At 46.8% G+C, this 16,116-nt stretch overlaps 1 protein-coding gene across 2 annotated transcripts in view; it reads right to left on the bottom strand.

Moving 5' to 3' along the window:
- The window catches only part of VSTM4 (V-set and transmembrane domain containing 4), a 142,027-nt gene that overhangs the window by 30,521 nt on the left and 95,390 nt on the right, over positions 1-16,116 (bottom strand). Inside the window, exon 8 of one of the 2 annotated variants that reach the window (XM_007962610.3) lies at positions 10,047-15,394. The exons of the other annotated variant lie outside the window; for it this stretch is intronic. Within the exon in view, the coding sequence (XP_007960801.3) occupies positions 15,269-15,394 (126 nt within the window). The 3' untranslated portion in view covers positions 10,047-15,268. Of the gene's footprint in view, positions 1-10,046; positions 15,395-16,116 lie in introns of those variants that run through there. 2 annotated transcript variants of the gene reach the window in all.

Here is a 16,116-nt window from a genome sequence, read left to right as displayed (position 1 = left end):
GGACAGCTGTACCGAGCAGGCAGGGGCCTGACACGTGCTGGTCACTTTCACTAGACCCCTGAGCCCCTCCCTGCTCAGGGCTCACATGGCATTGCTTCAAGGATCCAAATCAGGTTCAGACCTCAAACGACTACTAGGATGTTCTACTATGAAAACCAAATATTGCAGCTTTTTTCCAATTCTCATTCAAGCCACTTCAATTCCCCCTAATCATTGAGTTAGATAAATAGAATGGCCTTAATTACAAATTAGATACATAATTTGGTGACTAATTTAGTCACTAAATTTTATCCTTGGTTATCATTAATTTAATATATCACAATTTCTAAATGTCCCTCAAAGAGAACATTGACTTCCAAAGACGTCTTCATTGCCACAGTGTGGGACCCCATGCTCCTGAAAGGCGAGAAATGGCAATGACGTAGCCCGGGCACATGAGGGGTCTTCACAAAGCTCGTGGAAAATGCTTATGATGAAAAAACTATGATGCATTTTAAATTTTTTGTATCAAAATAAAGTCATAATAACTCATTATAATATTTTTGAACAGCATCTAGTTTGAGACACTAAGAAGGATCAGACATCGGTTTGAAAAAAGTCCCTTTGAGAACAACATGAATTTTGCTAAAATTGAAGAAGAACAAACATCAAATTTATAGTGAACTTTGGGTAAAAGAATGGTGAGATTATTGATGCTTTACCAAAAGTTTATGAGGACAGTGCCCCAAGGAAATCAGCAGTTAATAAATGAGTAACTTGTGTTGAGAAAGGATGAGACGATGTTGAGGATGAAGCCTGCAGCAGGAGACCATCCGCATCAGTTTGTGAGGAAAAAAATCCATCTCGTTTGGGCCTTCATTGAAGAGGACAAACGATTAACAGCAGAAACAAGAGCCAACATCATAGACATCTCCACTGTCTCAGCTAATACAACTCTGAGAAAAATTAAAATTGAGCACACTCCACTCCATGCTGTCAAAACCGTTGTGATCAGCAGACAAGAACAGAGCTTTCAATGAACATTTTAAACAAGTGGGATCAAGATCCTGAAGCATTTCTTTGAAGAATCATAACAGGAGATGAAACATGACCTTACCAGTATGATCCTGAAGACAAAGCATGATCAAAGCAACACCTACCAAGAAGTGGAAGTGGACCAGTCACAGCAACAGTGGACGGGTCAGGAGGAAAGGTCATGGCAACAGTTCTGTGGGCTGCTCAAGGCATTTTGCTTGTTGACTTTCTAGAGGGCCAAAGAACAATAACATCTGCTGATTATGAGAGTGTTTCGAGAAAGTTAGATGAAACTTTGGCAGAAAAACACCCGGGAAAGCTTACCAGGGAGTCCTTTGCCACCACGGCAGACCTCCTGCTCATTCCTCTCATCAAACAAAAGCAATTTTGTGACAGCTTCGATGGAAATCATTAGGCCGTGATTGGGCTCCTTCTGATTTCTTTTTCTTTCCTAATCTTAAAACATATGTAAAGTGCATCCATTTATTTTCATTTAATAAGGTAAAAAAGACTGCACTGACATGGCTAAACTCCTGGGATCTTCATTTCTTTAGGGATGGACTAAATGGCTGGTATCACCATTTACAAAAGTATCTTGATGTTGATGAAGTTTATTTTGAAAAATAAAGTTTATTTTGAAAAATAAAAGAAAAACATATATATATATTCAATTTTCCCATGAACTTTTTGAAGTCCCCTTGCATTTATAGGGCACTGGGTCTATGAGAGGCCATGTGCTGCATGATGACAAAATGACTCTTAGGAAACACGCACCCTTTGAAAGCAGGGACTCAAAAAGGTCCTTACACACCCATGTTCATAGCCTCACTATTCACAATAGCCAAAAGCAGAAATAACCCAAGCGTCCATCCACAAATAAATGGATGCACAAAATGTGGTTATACATCCAATGGAATATTATTTAGCCTTATACAGGAAGGAAATTCTGATGCATGTTACAACATGGATGAACCTGGAGGACATTATACTAAGTGAAATAATAAGCCAGGCACAAAAAGATAAATCCCATATGATTTCACTACCATGAGGCACTTAGAATAGGCAAATGTATAGAAACAAAATCATTCTATTATAGAGATACATACACGCATATGTTCATTGCAGCACTATTCACAATAGCAAAGACATGGAATCAACCCAAATGCCTGTCAATGATAAACTGGATAAAGAAAATGTGGCACACATACACCACTGGAATACTATGCAGTCATAAAAAGGAACAAGACCATGTCTTTTGCAGGGATGTGGATGAAGCTGGAAGCCATTATCCTCAGCAAACTAACACAGGAACAGAAAACCAAACACCACATGTTGTCAGTCATAAGTGGGAGTTGAACAATGAGAACACATGGACACAGGGAGGAGAACACACAATGAGGCCTGTCAGTGGGGTAGGGGAGGGAGAACATCAGGATAAATAGCTAATGCATGCAGGGCTTAATACCTAGGTGATGGGTTGATCGGTGCAGCAAAGCACCATGGCACTTGTTTACCTGTATAACAAACCTGCACACCCTGAACATGCATCCTGAAACTTAAAATAAATTAAAAAGAATCAGAAAGCAGAGTGGTGGTTCCTAGAGGCTGGTGAGTAGAGGGGGATGAGGAGTTATTAATGGGGACAGAGTTTCAGTTTGGGATGATGGAGAGATTCTGGGATGGATGGCAGAGGTGGTTGCACAGCAATGTGATGCACTTAATGCCACTGAACTGTACACTTGAAAACAGTTAAAATGGTAAATGTTATGTAAGTTTTACCACAATCCCAAAAACAAAAAATAAAAATCAGGAATGCATCCTAGCGGGGGCAACCCAGGAATGCATCCTAGCGGGGGCAACCCTGCAGGGGCACATGCAGTGTACTGGAGCGCTCAGAGGATGGATGCAAGGTCATCTGTTCTGCATGGGTTTGACTTGGGCTTGTGCATGTTTAAAAGCTCCACTTCTCTCTGTTTCGAGATGTCAGTGTGTGAGCTGCAGAGCCACACAGTTACTCAGAAGAAAACACGGAGCCTGTCTGAACATCACAGATTGCAGGGCAGACAGTGATGTGGCGTCACTGGAGGATGAAAGGCAACTTGATATGGATGAACAGCCTGAGGGGGTGAGCCTGTCTGGGTATAAGGAGACAGCAGGAGACGCCACTGCCTTCGTTAAATAGCTAGGAAGTCCTAGAGTGGGCTGAAATTAGACCAACTCCTGGCCCTTCCTCAGAGAGAGTACTTAAAATACGTATGTGTTGAATTCAGGGGAAAAATAAATATACCAGGAACACACTTTGCAAACTATAAGCAACTTACAAACATAAGTGACTCTCACACCTTGCTCCAGAGCTGGGATTGCATCTGGGGAAATAACATTTTGTCTTTTGCTTTTTAAAACTCAATTCAAGCCTGTACACAGTAGCCTGAAACTATCTAGATACTGAGGCCAGGCTTATTCTTAGGAAGTTGAGGACATTTCCTCCAGATTCAAGATTTTAGCTGTGGTTTTCTGACTGGGGTGCCTTTATTGATTGATTTATTGATTTATTGATTTTTCTTCTTTCTTTCTGTTGCCCAGGCTGGAGTGCAGTGAGGTGAACTTGGCTCACTGCAGCCTCCACCTCCTGGGTTCAAGCAATTATCTTGCCTCAGCCTCCTGAGTATCTGGGACTACAGGCACATGCCACCATGCACGGCTAATTTTTGTGTTTTTAGTAGAGATGTGGTTTCACCATATTGGTCAGGCTGGTCTCGAACTCCTGACCTCAGGCGAACCACCCACCTTGGCCTCCCAAAGTGCTGAGATTATAGGTGTGAGCCACCACGCCTGGCCTGGGGTACCTTTAGATGCTGCTGGGGATAGCTGAACTGAGTGTATGGGACTAGCCCTGAGCTGGCTCCCTGGTCCACAGTGGTCCAGTGTTTCTCTGTAAAAATGTACCAGCTTTCTTGTTTCACAGAGAAGGAGCCTCTGCAGGGCCCCAAGGTGTGAACACTCAGAATTCCCATCAAGGCCACCCTAGCCCCACCACAGCAGAGGGTGCCGCCAGCCACCTCAGCCATGTCACCACCCCCAGACAAGCATGTTATTTCAGGCTGGTCTTTGATGGAAACTGGCAGAGGGGGCTGCCAACAGGATAAATATAGCCGTGTGGGGTGTGTGTGTGTGTGTGTTTTGCTGAGTTGTGGAAGCTCTGGACAATGTGGTGGTTTGGGGTAGAGAATTTGGATGCCTTTAGTTAGAAAAATCTGTAGGGGAAAAAAAAAGAAATTCCTGCCTTGCGGGTTGTGGTTTTTTTTTTTTTTTTAGTTTTCAAAGCACCTTCCCAGTCCTTCTCCGCAAGCAATGTGAGGTAGTAGCTCTGACAGGCAGCAGGGATAGTGTGGTGACCCAGCTGGCAGGGCCTGCCCTCACTGTCCCCAGGAGAGAAGAAAGCCATCCGTTAATGACCTTGTTCTCCAAAGGCAAGAACAGTCTAAGGAAGGAAGACCCTGCCAGATAAGCCCTGCTAGGAGCTGGGGACTGATCGCCAGTGTCAGGGAAGGTCCCCGGCAATGATGGGAGCTGACCCTTGTGGAACGGCTTCTGTGACGGGCACAGTGCTCCGTGTGTTCACATAGGTCATATGACATTAGCAGAGGGCTTTATCTCCAAGCCATGGCGAGAGCAAGCTGATGAGGGAGCCAACCCTGGGCTCTCTACCTCCCAGCATGACCACTCCCAGCTCCAGGACTATGCGACAGCTCGGCTCTGGGGTGCAGCCCTCCATGTCCCTGCAACATCCTCACCCAACCCTGCCCTCTGCCCTGGATACGGATTTGTTCCAGATGGGAAGGTGACTGTTTAAGTCCTGTTGGCCCTACCCACTTTTCAAATGAGGACACTGCAGGTCAGAGAGCTCAAATGGCTTCTCAAAGACACAGAGCCATGGAAAACAGACTCGAGTCTTGGACCAGAGCTTCTGACCCTAAAGCCGATGCTCACACTACAGTGAGAAAAGCCATAGCTGCAGCAAGAGAAAGCAAATGGCGTGACAACTCCAGATACCAAGCCCCTTCTGGGAAATCCAGTCCTGAGCCTGGTGCCCAAGCCAGAGAGCACAGCTTGGAACGCTCGGTTAGTTTACAACCTGCATGTGACACACATTATCGTCTTACTTGCAAATAGAATAATGAGACAGGGAGAGAGGGAGAGGCAGAGAATGAAATGAAAACAGAGAGAGATTGGAGCAAGGTTGGATTAGGAAGAGAATGTGCAAGAATGCAGAGGAGACACAAAACAACAACAACAACAACAAACCCAGCTGAGCTATGACAGAGCTATGATGGAGGGCAGGTGCATGTGAAGAACAGGTGGAAGCCAAGGCTCTCTGCAGGTTTTCAGGAAATGCCCCCAGAAGGTGGTGTCAGCCCCAAGTAGCATGGTTGCTGTCCAGATTGAGATAGACAGGAGAAGCCTCCAGGATTGAGGGGTCAAGAAAACAGTGCGTCTCTGCACACCCATGTCTGTTAACTCAAGAAGTTCCAAACTCTGGGTGAATAACCTCATTGACATCTCTTCCAGCCAGTCACATGCTGTCAATGGTCAGCTGGAAATAAACAGGAGATTGTATATTAGCAACTGTCTCCATCTTTACTCAGATATCTGGAATCAACCGTGGGGACAATAATTTGCATATAGATGCCCAATCTGTCAAAATAAAACAAATAGAAGCTAGAAGTAACTGGGCCCTCCAGCCCCCTTCACTGGGGATGAGTGTGTGAAGAATGCCTGGATTTAGTGAGGTCTTAAGGTACAGAACTTTTCTCTGCAATAAATCTTTTTGTTCTTTTTGCTGCACCATAGGCATACCAGAGTATCCTTTTTCACTGTAGCATGTATTCTAACTTCCAAATGGCCTCAGTTTCTTCATCCTGGGACAAGACTACCTTGTGAGCTGGTTGGGAGAGACAGTGTGAAGCCACCGGAGCCCTCTTCGCTTGTTCACTACTTGAAATCCCTTTGGTCCATCTCAGTTCCCAGGTAGCTTCTGGGTCCACTATTTATTACAGTCCCCGAGGTGGGCTGGCCACCAAGGGGCCAGATGCTCCTGCTCTTTGGGACCTAGCACTTCCCCAGAAGAGGCCTGCTTTCCCAGAAGAGTCCCACTCCCTGATCAGGGCTGGCTGGTCTTCATAGTCCAGGAAAGTCCCTGCCCTCTGCCTCCTGGCAGATTCTTGCCCCTCCACCAGTGCTCAACTCAGACAGACACTTCCTCCTTTTAGTTTCCTGGGCACCTTGGGATTAATTCTCATTAGGTTCTTATACCAGAATCTCTTTTGGTTCTGATATAACTCATTTTTCCTATGCCATAATAGGAAGAACACAGGACTGGTACCGGGAAACTCTGAGTTTGAATCCAACTCTGCAACTAAGAGTGTGGCCTTTGGCAAATCTCTTATGATGACCCTGAACCTCATTTCTCAGAGCTATCCAGTAGCAATGATGCCACCTGCCTTTCAAGGCTGCCATGCAGTCCCTGGCACCATGTCTGGCAAACAGAAGATACTCCGGCAACAGTAACCATCATAGGATGTTTTGCCTACTGCTTCTAGGTGAACACATGAATACTGTGTAAATTCAGTGTCTGACATAGTAGGAGCTCAGCAAAGATTTATGGAACTGACATTGAGCTCTGAAACGTCCCTTGAGCAAGCTAAGCTTATCTAGGAGACAGTTCCCACCCCCGGAATGGCTGAGCCTGCTTCTTTCGGCGGGAGGCGCCCAGCTGCCACCTGCCACTGAATCCTCCCATCCAGCCCTGCTGGAGAAGGCTGGGCCTCGGCTGTCCTCCAGGGTTGGCCGAGGAGGCCACAGACAAGAGCCAGGGCATGAGGAGCTATGGAAGGGGCAGAGAAAGCCTGAGTCCAGATCCTGATGTCCACCCTGGATCTCTGTGACCTAAACTCTCCTTTAAATCGTGGTCTTTTGTGTAAATGGTGGGGAACAGAAGGGGAGTTTAAGTAGACAACCTCTAGTGTCTCTTTTAGTGAGGACACTCCATAGAGAGGCCATGTTCCTGGAAACCAAGTCACCATCTTCTGGCACCTGGGAAGGCCTGCACTGCTACCTTGGGGCAGAGATAATATCTGCCACTGCAGAGAGTCTCCTGAGTCCCACTCCCTCACCAAAGCTGGCCCTGCCCTTTCTTTGATTGTCCCTCCATTAACATGTCAAAGAATGCCCAGAAGGTGTCTTCCTAGGTATCCCTGGGGTCAGTCCTTGTTATGCTCACCTGCTGCTTGCCTCTTGAGGGCTGAGGCACTTCCCATTGAACTTGCCAGCTCTGTGCTGCCACAGGGGCTGCCATCACAGCCAGCAGCTGTGTCGGTGGTGATGGGGGTTGGGAGAGCATGGGACCCCACCTGGGCTTCCTGCTCTTCTAGTTCCAGATGCTGCTGAAGACAGGGCTGGGTGGCTGGCTGCCCGTGGGGATCTCACCAGTCCCAAGGCCTGCTCGCAGAGCACCATGGGCTGTGATCATGGCCACTGTTGCCACTGCCATGGGACACGCCCACGCCCAGCACAGGCCTACTCTTGCAACCATGAAGCTCCACACCACACTGGGCTGGGCTTCCAAGGTGGCAGCTCACAGCCACCAAGGCCTGGGTCAACAGCACAGAGGGGAAACCGCAAGAGGTGCAACCAGAAAGGTAGGCAGGAACCAGGTATGAGGGGCATTGATACTCCTTGAGGTGCTGGGCATCCTGAGGGCAGTCAGGGCAGGATGTCGGGCAGGGGTGATTCAGCCAGTCTGCATGTCAGAGCGTGGGTTAAATGGCAGGGAACAGGTCAGGGGTCAGAGTGGTGGTCCATGAGAGAGGTGATCAGCGTTGACAGGAAGCAGGAGCTGTGCGAATGGAGACGATGGGGAGGTGCCGGAATGCAGGGGAGATGGACAGGAGAGAGGAGGGGTCCAGCTCTGCCATCCTGGGCCCACTAGCTGAGCTCTTCTGCTTCTTCATCTGCAAACTGGGGTAGAGTACCGTTGGCTTAATGAGATAAGACAGAAAATGTACTTGGCATGGTGCCAGGCACCTGATATTTTCAACAAGTCAGCAGTGATTCTGCTGCTGCTGCTGGTGGCCCATATCTCCAATGCTAGATTTGCAGCTTTAGCCATGGGGTGAGCGGCAGAACCCTAACCAGGATAGCTGGGTATCGAGGGGTGCAGGGTGCTCTGATGCATTCAGTATTGGGTGTGTACTTCCAAAAGTCATGAGGCAGCTGCAAGAGGGGAGGTCATGGATGGATGTGGAGCTCAGGAGAGGGCTGCACAGGGGCTGTGGAGGTGGGGTCCTCAGGATACAGCTGAACGGTGATCAGAAATAAGACATTCTCTGCAAGAGAACACATGCTCAGCAGTGAACCCCAGAGGGCTTAGGCAGAGCTGAGTTCAGGGGAGGGGGAGCAAAGGTAGCCAGCAGAGGGTGAGAGGCAAGAGGCAGACAGCAGGGAGCAGACAGTGTAGACTTCAGGCTGTGGAGAGAAGGAACGAGAGGAGAATGGTGGCTTGCGAGGGGTCTGTGCAGGTTGAGAAATGCTTGTCATTTTGCAGATGGAAGGAGAAGTTGAAGATGCAAAAAAGATGAGGGCTTACATGGTGAAGGAGAACCCCAAGGAAACTAGAAATGAATCCTGATGAGGTGGAAGAATGAGGAGAAGCAGAAACAAGACATTGTAAGAATGGAAGAGCAAAGGAACTAACACGACTAACTCCATTTTCAATTAAGGAAGCCCTTACCCATTCCTGCACGTAGGCGAGGATAATTTTAGGGCACTGAGATAAAACGCAAAAACAGTAATCATGTAGTTTTTGAAACTAACTCTGAGATTAAAGGAGAAGTATGTAACAACTATGTTTCGTTGAAGGTATAGGAGCTTTGTGATCTGACCAAGGACAAAGGAGTTTCCAACTTCCTCGACCCTCGCTGGTGCCCAGATGTTAGCAGTTGTTGGTCATGTTTTTAACATAAAAAGAGCCTAGAATTTGTACTGACTTGAGATGGTCTCTGCAACACTAGTCCGCCAGCTCCTCAGGCTGCCAGCTCTTGAATAAGCCTGCTTTTCCTTCCACCAAATCTTGTCTCTCAAGTTTGGCTTCCAAGCAGTGAGCAGAAGAACCCGATTTCAGTTACAACATTTTAAGGGATTCCAAACTGACTCTGAAATGGGCTGGGGTGCAGTCACAGGGCACTCAGAACTGGGGTACTGTGAGAACCTGGGAACCCACACATGGACTGAGGGAGAAAAGAGATGGAGGAGATCCCAAAAAGGGGAGGATTGGGTAGCCCCAATCCTTAGCTGAGCCAAAGATCAGCCCTGCAAGAGGTCAGGGTTCCTCCAGCCAACAGGAGTGAGGGTGGGAGCAGAGAGGCTTCCTGGAGCCAGAGCTTAGTGCAAGGAGCAGTTTTAGGATTAGAATGCCTGGAAGGTTGCCAGGCTGGGAGGTCGCCAGGCTGGCAGGTACCTTTCCATCTCCATAGTTTGCCCAGCTTCCTCATGATGTTCTCTGGGTCCATCGTGGGCAGGACAGTGGTTTAGGACCCTCTCTAAAGTCTCCATCTTTTGTGGACCACAGACCCCTTTTAGAAAACTGAAGAGAACATCAGACCCTCACACACACAACACAAACGTCTGCATAAAAATTCCTGGGTGATGTTGGCTTCTCTGAGATCCATCCATAGACCCAGGAGTCTGAGATACTAATTGTACACATATACAGGAAGTAATCACCCTGGCTGCTCCCAGCATCTAGAAAGCTGTCATAAGGGAAAACAGAAGGCTGATCCCTTTAGCACGGTCCAGAACCCGATACAGACCACCTACTAATGAGCTTTCTCCTCGTTGCTGATGGAGGACACTTGTAATAAAGTTTAATGTGGAAGAACAATGTGCATTTAACCAAAGCTGTAAACATCTCTAATTATATTTAAGACTGTAGAGTGCAGTACATTAACATTTAACAATCAGACACTAAATTGGAGTGACGCTAATAGCGTTGTGTTTATTAGAAATTGGGCACCAAGTCGTCTTTCACCCGTGACAACAGAAGGAACAGAAAACTTCCACAGCCACCCTTCCCCACCACGCTGTGTGTTCAGGAAGAGTCTTGTCCAAATCCCCACCCCTTGAGAAGATGAGGATTACTTTGGGGAAAATATACTCAGCAGACCAGACACAGCTCAGCGCCCATGTCTGTTAGCCCTGTGCACTGGGGAATGCTTTTTTCCCAAAGAAAGCACTTTTAAAAATGAGTAATCAATTAATTCAGAATGAGCAAAGGCTCAACCTCTATTCTCCCTGCCCTCTGCAGAGTTCACACCGCAGAGCCCTTCTTCCTTTGAGAGACCCCCAAGCGCAGCTTTCTCCTGGCTCTCCCCTGCTGCTGTGACTGTCACTGTCCTCTGATCTCCACCTGGATCTCCTCACCTGCTGCATCCCTGCCAGCATGGGTGCTCCCCAACACTCAGGCCCAGCCCTTCCCCTCTTCAGTGCGTGGGCAGCCTCTCCCTGGGAATCTTGCCCACTGTCAGGGCTTCGGTTGTGACCTATGCCCTGAGGACACCCCCTTTCCTGCAATGAGCACCAGATCCATATTTCTAACAGTTTACATCCTTGCCACTCAAAGTGTGGTTCAGGGACCAGAAGCATGAACATCCCTGGGAGCTTGTTAGCAAATCAGAATCCCAGGTCCTATCCCAGACCTCCTGAGCCAGGATCTTCCTTTTTTTTTTTTTTTTGAGAAGGAGTCTCGCCCTGTTCCCCAACTGGAGTGTAGTGGCGCGATCTCGGCTCACTGCAAGCTCCACTTCCTGGGTTCACACCATTCTCCTGCCTCAGCCTCTCGAGTAGCTGGGACTACAGGCGCCCGCCACTACGCCTGGCTCATTTTTTTTTTTGTATTTTTAGTAGAGATGGGGTTTCACTGTGTTAGCCAGGATGGTCTCAATCTCCTGACCTCGTGATCCACCCGCCTCAACCTTCCAAAGTGCTGCAATTACAGGCGTGAGCCACCGTGCCCAGCCAGGGTCTACATTTTAATAAGATCGCGATGATTTGTGCATGCATTAAGGTTTAGAAAGCACTAGTCTACGTGCCCATCTATCTGGACACCCCACGGCCACTCCAACCCAGCATGGCCATGCGCAATGCAGACCCCGCCCCTAGACCATGAATTTCTGTTTGGTTTTCCTTCCTGATGAACAGTTTCTATCCTATGTATGGAGATGGGAGTGTGGTCTGGGGTGGGGTCAATGTCCCCACCATGTGGCTGCCTCACCTTGTAATGGGCTCCAAATGACACAGAGCTGGGTCACCTGGGTCTTACTGCAGTCTCCAGGATAAGAGATACTGGAAAGATGTCATGTTCCACATGGAAGCCAGCCTAAGCTTTAGGTTGACACAAAAAGACTTCCTCCAGCATGCATGTGGCATGGCTCTTCTGTGTTACTACACTGTTCCCTTCCACCTGTTGGTGCCAGCGCCCCTCAGTCCTCCTCTGGTCCTGACGGTGTCCCTCTCCAAACCTGAGGCCTCCCTTCTTTAGGGAGAGCATCAGTCCTGGAGTCCCCCATCGAAAGCTCTCCATTGAGAAGCCCAGGGTGGGGCCCACTCAGGCAGCAGGGTGCACAGTTCAGCAGGAGCTCACAGGCTGCAATGCAGCCACTGGGTGTGCCCTAATTGGGCACCCTGGGTACTGACATCAGTGTGTTTTTTTTGTTTGTTTTGCTTCCTGTTCTGGGAAGCAACTTTGATGCATACTGTATTCAAATTCTGTATGCAACCTGACTGGCTTGACCAAAACCAGGATTTAAACAGCAGGGTAATTAGAGAGTTTATGGAAGAGAAGAGTCTGGGGATGTTAGGGACTCGGGGTGGAGTCCTGCCCTTCCAGGACATTCTCCTCCCTGCTTCTTGCTCAGTGTCTGTTGCCTTCCAAGGCTTCTCCACTAGGCAGGAGATGTGGCAACAGATAGATTTGTGTCATTCCAGCTTCACTGCCCAAGGCAAAGATGATTTCTTTCTCCCCAGGATTTTGATTATCCTAGAGGGCCACATGCATGCTTGGGACCATTTCTGGCATGAGTTCCATTGTTGGTTCAGCCTAGGTTACAGTCATGCATATCAGAGGTTGTGATGAGCAGGGCCATGAATAATCCCCAAAGCGAGGGGGTCTTTGGGCTTATTGCTGTGTGGGCCAGCCCATATTATCATACATTAAAAATGTATTTTCTAAATGCCCCATGTTGTCTTCACTCTCACAAGAGTCAGGAGGTGGGAGGCCTGGTTTTTCCTTATTTTCCCCGTGAGCTAACAGAGTGGCGGTACATTCATAAAGAGGTGAATCTAAGGAATCCCAGGTCTCTGCTCCACTAGAGCTGCTTCAGGGCAGGCCTCGGGGCTTTGGCTTGGCAGGACAGTTTCACCCAGGTGGATGCCCCTTTATACCTCCCGGCTTCCTGTGATAACTCCATGCCAACCATGCCAAGGCCAAAACTCACCACCAAATCTGAGAGCATCTGCTCTCTGCCTGAAAGAAGCCACTGCACTCAGCAATGGGTTCATACTTGTTTTAGCTTCATTTAAACATATAAGCAATGGTCCATTTTGAAAATTACTCATATATAGTTTCCACCGTTGATGCCTTATAGTAAAAACAAATTTGACGAACTTTCCCTAATTTCTATTTCAACGATATGTGTTATCTTTGGAAATGACAATGCATGATTAGTGGTCCACGGATAAAGAATGAATGAGTGGGCACATTTTTTAAGCTTACTATGGCAATAATGTCAATGTATCCTCTCAAACAAGCACCAGATACAAGTCATCCATGGCCTCTAGTTCTGAGCACAGCTTGGGTGTTTGCTTCGGGAGATGACAGTGGGACAAGCTCTGCCTGGATGCTGTCCATAGCTTCCAAGATTCCCCTGGGCAGCATTTTCAGTAGGAGAAGATAAACTACAGGTCCCCATTCACATACCTTAGTGTGGATTTGTGCAGTGATGACCACAGTTTGGGAGAAAGAGGCTGGATTCAATCTATAACAGTGATTGGTTCGACTCTAACTGGGAGCTACCAGCTCTCAAGAGCCGTGTTCTTGGTAGAATGTGTTCCTGTCCATGTATAATAACCCTAAGTTCTCCTTGGATTTAAGTGAGTGGGTTTGGGGGTGACTGAAGTCCATTTCCATTCTGCAGAGGCCTAAGGGGCCTGGCAAGATATTACCTCCTGGCCCGTTGTCCTCTTCCCACCATTTCCTTTTCATGTGCCCCCTCTCCTTCCCATTTGGTACCCCCAGGGCCCCACTAACCCATAAGGCTCTTTGGGCAAATTAAGAGATCATCCTCTGCCCTCAAAACACTATAAATCTGTCAGAACACTGCCATGATAAAATTAAAAATCCCAGTGATAATTATGATATAAATGGTGTGCTAACCATATATCCTCCCCTCCCAAAGAGATGCTCAAAGAAGTTCTAGTGAGTTCTTCCAAATTGGTCTTTCTTCCTCAAAAGCTGCATGGTTTATACACTGCCTTTGAGATCTGGCAGAGAGGGAGGAAAGAGACGCAGGTGTCATCCAGAGAGGGTGAACTTCCACTTTGTAAAGGCAGACTGGTTCGCTCCCAGAAAATCAATATCTGCTTCCAATTTGGATTCTTTCCAATAAACCATAAACTTTCATGAGTCTTTGGGAGCATTACTGTAGGGCTAAGTTGGTGGACAAATATTTGCTTTTTAAAGTTATTGCAATGAAAGCCTTAAATAGTGAAGAAATTTTCATTTTGAAAATGCAGACTGGCTTTAGCATGAATGTCAACACAGAGCATTTATGTAGCAATTTACAGTTTCTAGAACCTGGCAAGATTCATTACCCCAATTTACCCTCAAGAATTCTATGGGAAGTTAAGTCATCTTTACACAAACATGGAGTCTGAGATCATTAGGTGATAAGAAACTCAGTCAAGTTCACACAGCTATATAGAGGGCACAACTCATATCCCAGCTGTGTTTAAAATAGATAATTTATCATATACAAATGGTCCACTACATAGTCAAACGATTCCTATAGTGTGCAGTAAATAGCCACCCAGACTACACTCACACATCAAGAAATGTCCTCAATAACGCAGTTGACAGGATGATGCTTCCAGAATGGATTCTCTGCCAGTGAGTCCAAGATGCCTGTGTCCCACAGGTCCACAGAACAACTTCCCCATGCACCCCTGACCCCCATTCAAACCCATTAGAATTCACACACAAGGTTGCAATGGGCAAGGCACTTGGCAAGAGGAAGGTCTTCAGAATACGCTTTTCAGCTTGGCGTGTACTTCCCACTCCCCTACCCTGAGGGCACCCGGCAGCAGACACCCTCAAGCGCTGAATCAGAGGTGACTGAGCTTGGCACACAGTGAAGAGGCCCATGCACTCCAGTGTGGCTCCTGATGGCCAACACCTCTGCTCCTTTGGAAAAGGGTGAGTAAGCACTTCTCAGAGAGTACATTTCTCTATCACTACAGGTCCACTTTGCCAAAGGGATGAAAGCCCTCTAGAATGGTGTTCTTCTTGTCCTGCGACCTCAGGGTCTCATAGGTGGGCACCATGGCATTCAGAGACAGACCTTATACTTCTAGTCAGTCTGCCCCTCTGGCCTTAATCTTCAGGGTCAGTGCATCTATTTAAAACAAGAGATGTCATCTCAGGCGGTGCTGGCAATCAGGCAGCGCTGGCAATGCCATCTGATCCTTGGAAAACCAACATATGTGCCATCTTACAGTTGGGTCCATAATGGCATTTCCTCTAGCTATATACTATGAGCTTGTATCACGGATACAGGAAGAGTAGAGAGTAAAATTAAGATTTAAAAACGATTTTAAAGAAAACCTGGGGAAAGAGGAGGAAAATGTGAAGGGGTTTGGCTCAGCAGAAAATCTCTTTGGCTGCTCTCAGGATCAGAGTCCTTACACTCAGGGCTCAGGCCCGGGCACATCTTGTCCTGGGAGATCTGTCAAGATCTGTGGCCCCTATTCTTTTGGGGAGAGCAGCCTTGTACCTCTTCGAAGGCACCCAGAATGCGGCTGAAAAGGGGGTTCCCCACCACTCAGAAGGCACGAGTGAAAATACAGAAATAAGGGCTTTGTCTCCAAGGCTTCATAAATCACTGGGTGGCAGGCATTAAATAGAACCTTGGAGGAGGATGCGGTGCTACAGCTTGTTCTCCTCGAAGAGGATCTGGGCGTAGACAGTGCTGGTGGGGGCGCCTTTGGCAGCCTGGTGGGGTTTGATCAGCTCCAGCTCAGCATAGGTTAAGTTTTCCTCAGCAATCTTTGGCTATAAAAGAAAAGAAAAGAAAAGAAAACAAAACACAATTCTAGCTGACCACAGGAGTTCTACATCACACATTCATTCATCAAGCATGCATGTTCATAGCATCTTGGGATTCAGAGAAGGGTAAGTGCACAAGAAATTTAAGAGGCTACATAGTATCCAATAACATAATTAATAAGATAGATCTCATTGTCTTCTATAGAGCACTATGTCCTGCAGTGATATCCTGTGATTTGCTTTCAAGTTAACATGAAACACTCACAAAAAAATGACTAAACACAAAGCTAATGCTGAAGAGTAAAAACAATGTATCTAATGGTTTCTGACCAAAAGGGAAATAAAAAGGTGGAGATGGAAACAAAAAATATTCTAAAAATTAATAACAAAACTAGAATGCCACCACCTAGAAATTTTTATAAATGACTTAGTATAAAACTATAATTTCAAAATATCTTGAAAATAATGCTAAGGAAATTATTCCTTGCCAGAACCTAAAGCCTACATTTGAAGCAGTGCTGGGAGAAAACCATGGCCTGAAATACTTCTGCTAAACAACATGAATTAAGTGGGTCAGGCCTCCAACTCAAGGAGTTAGAAAAAGAGGAACAAAATAAAGAACAGCAGAAGGAAGAACTTCATAGAAATAAACTCAGACTGCATAAATCACCAGTAAAACAGATAAACTGAAAAATAAATTAATCAAGATAAAAACAAAAAAAGCATAA

Source organism: Chlorocebus sabaeus, chromosome 9, assembly GCF_047675955.1.
Source record: "Chlorocebus sabaeus isolate Y175 chromosome 9, mChlSab1.0.hap1, whole genome shotgun sequence".
Lineage (NCBI taxonomy): Eukaryota > Metazoa > Chordata > Mammalia > Primates > Cercopithecidae > Chlorocebus > Chlorocebus sabaeus.
Note: the sequence above shows the minus strand (reverse complement) of the source record. Positions and strands in the feature narration are given on the sequence as shown.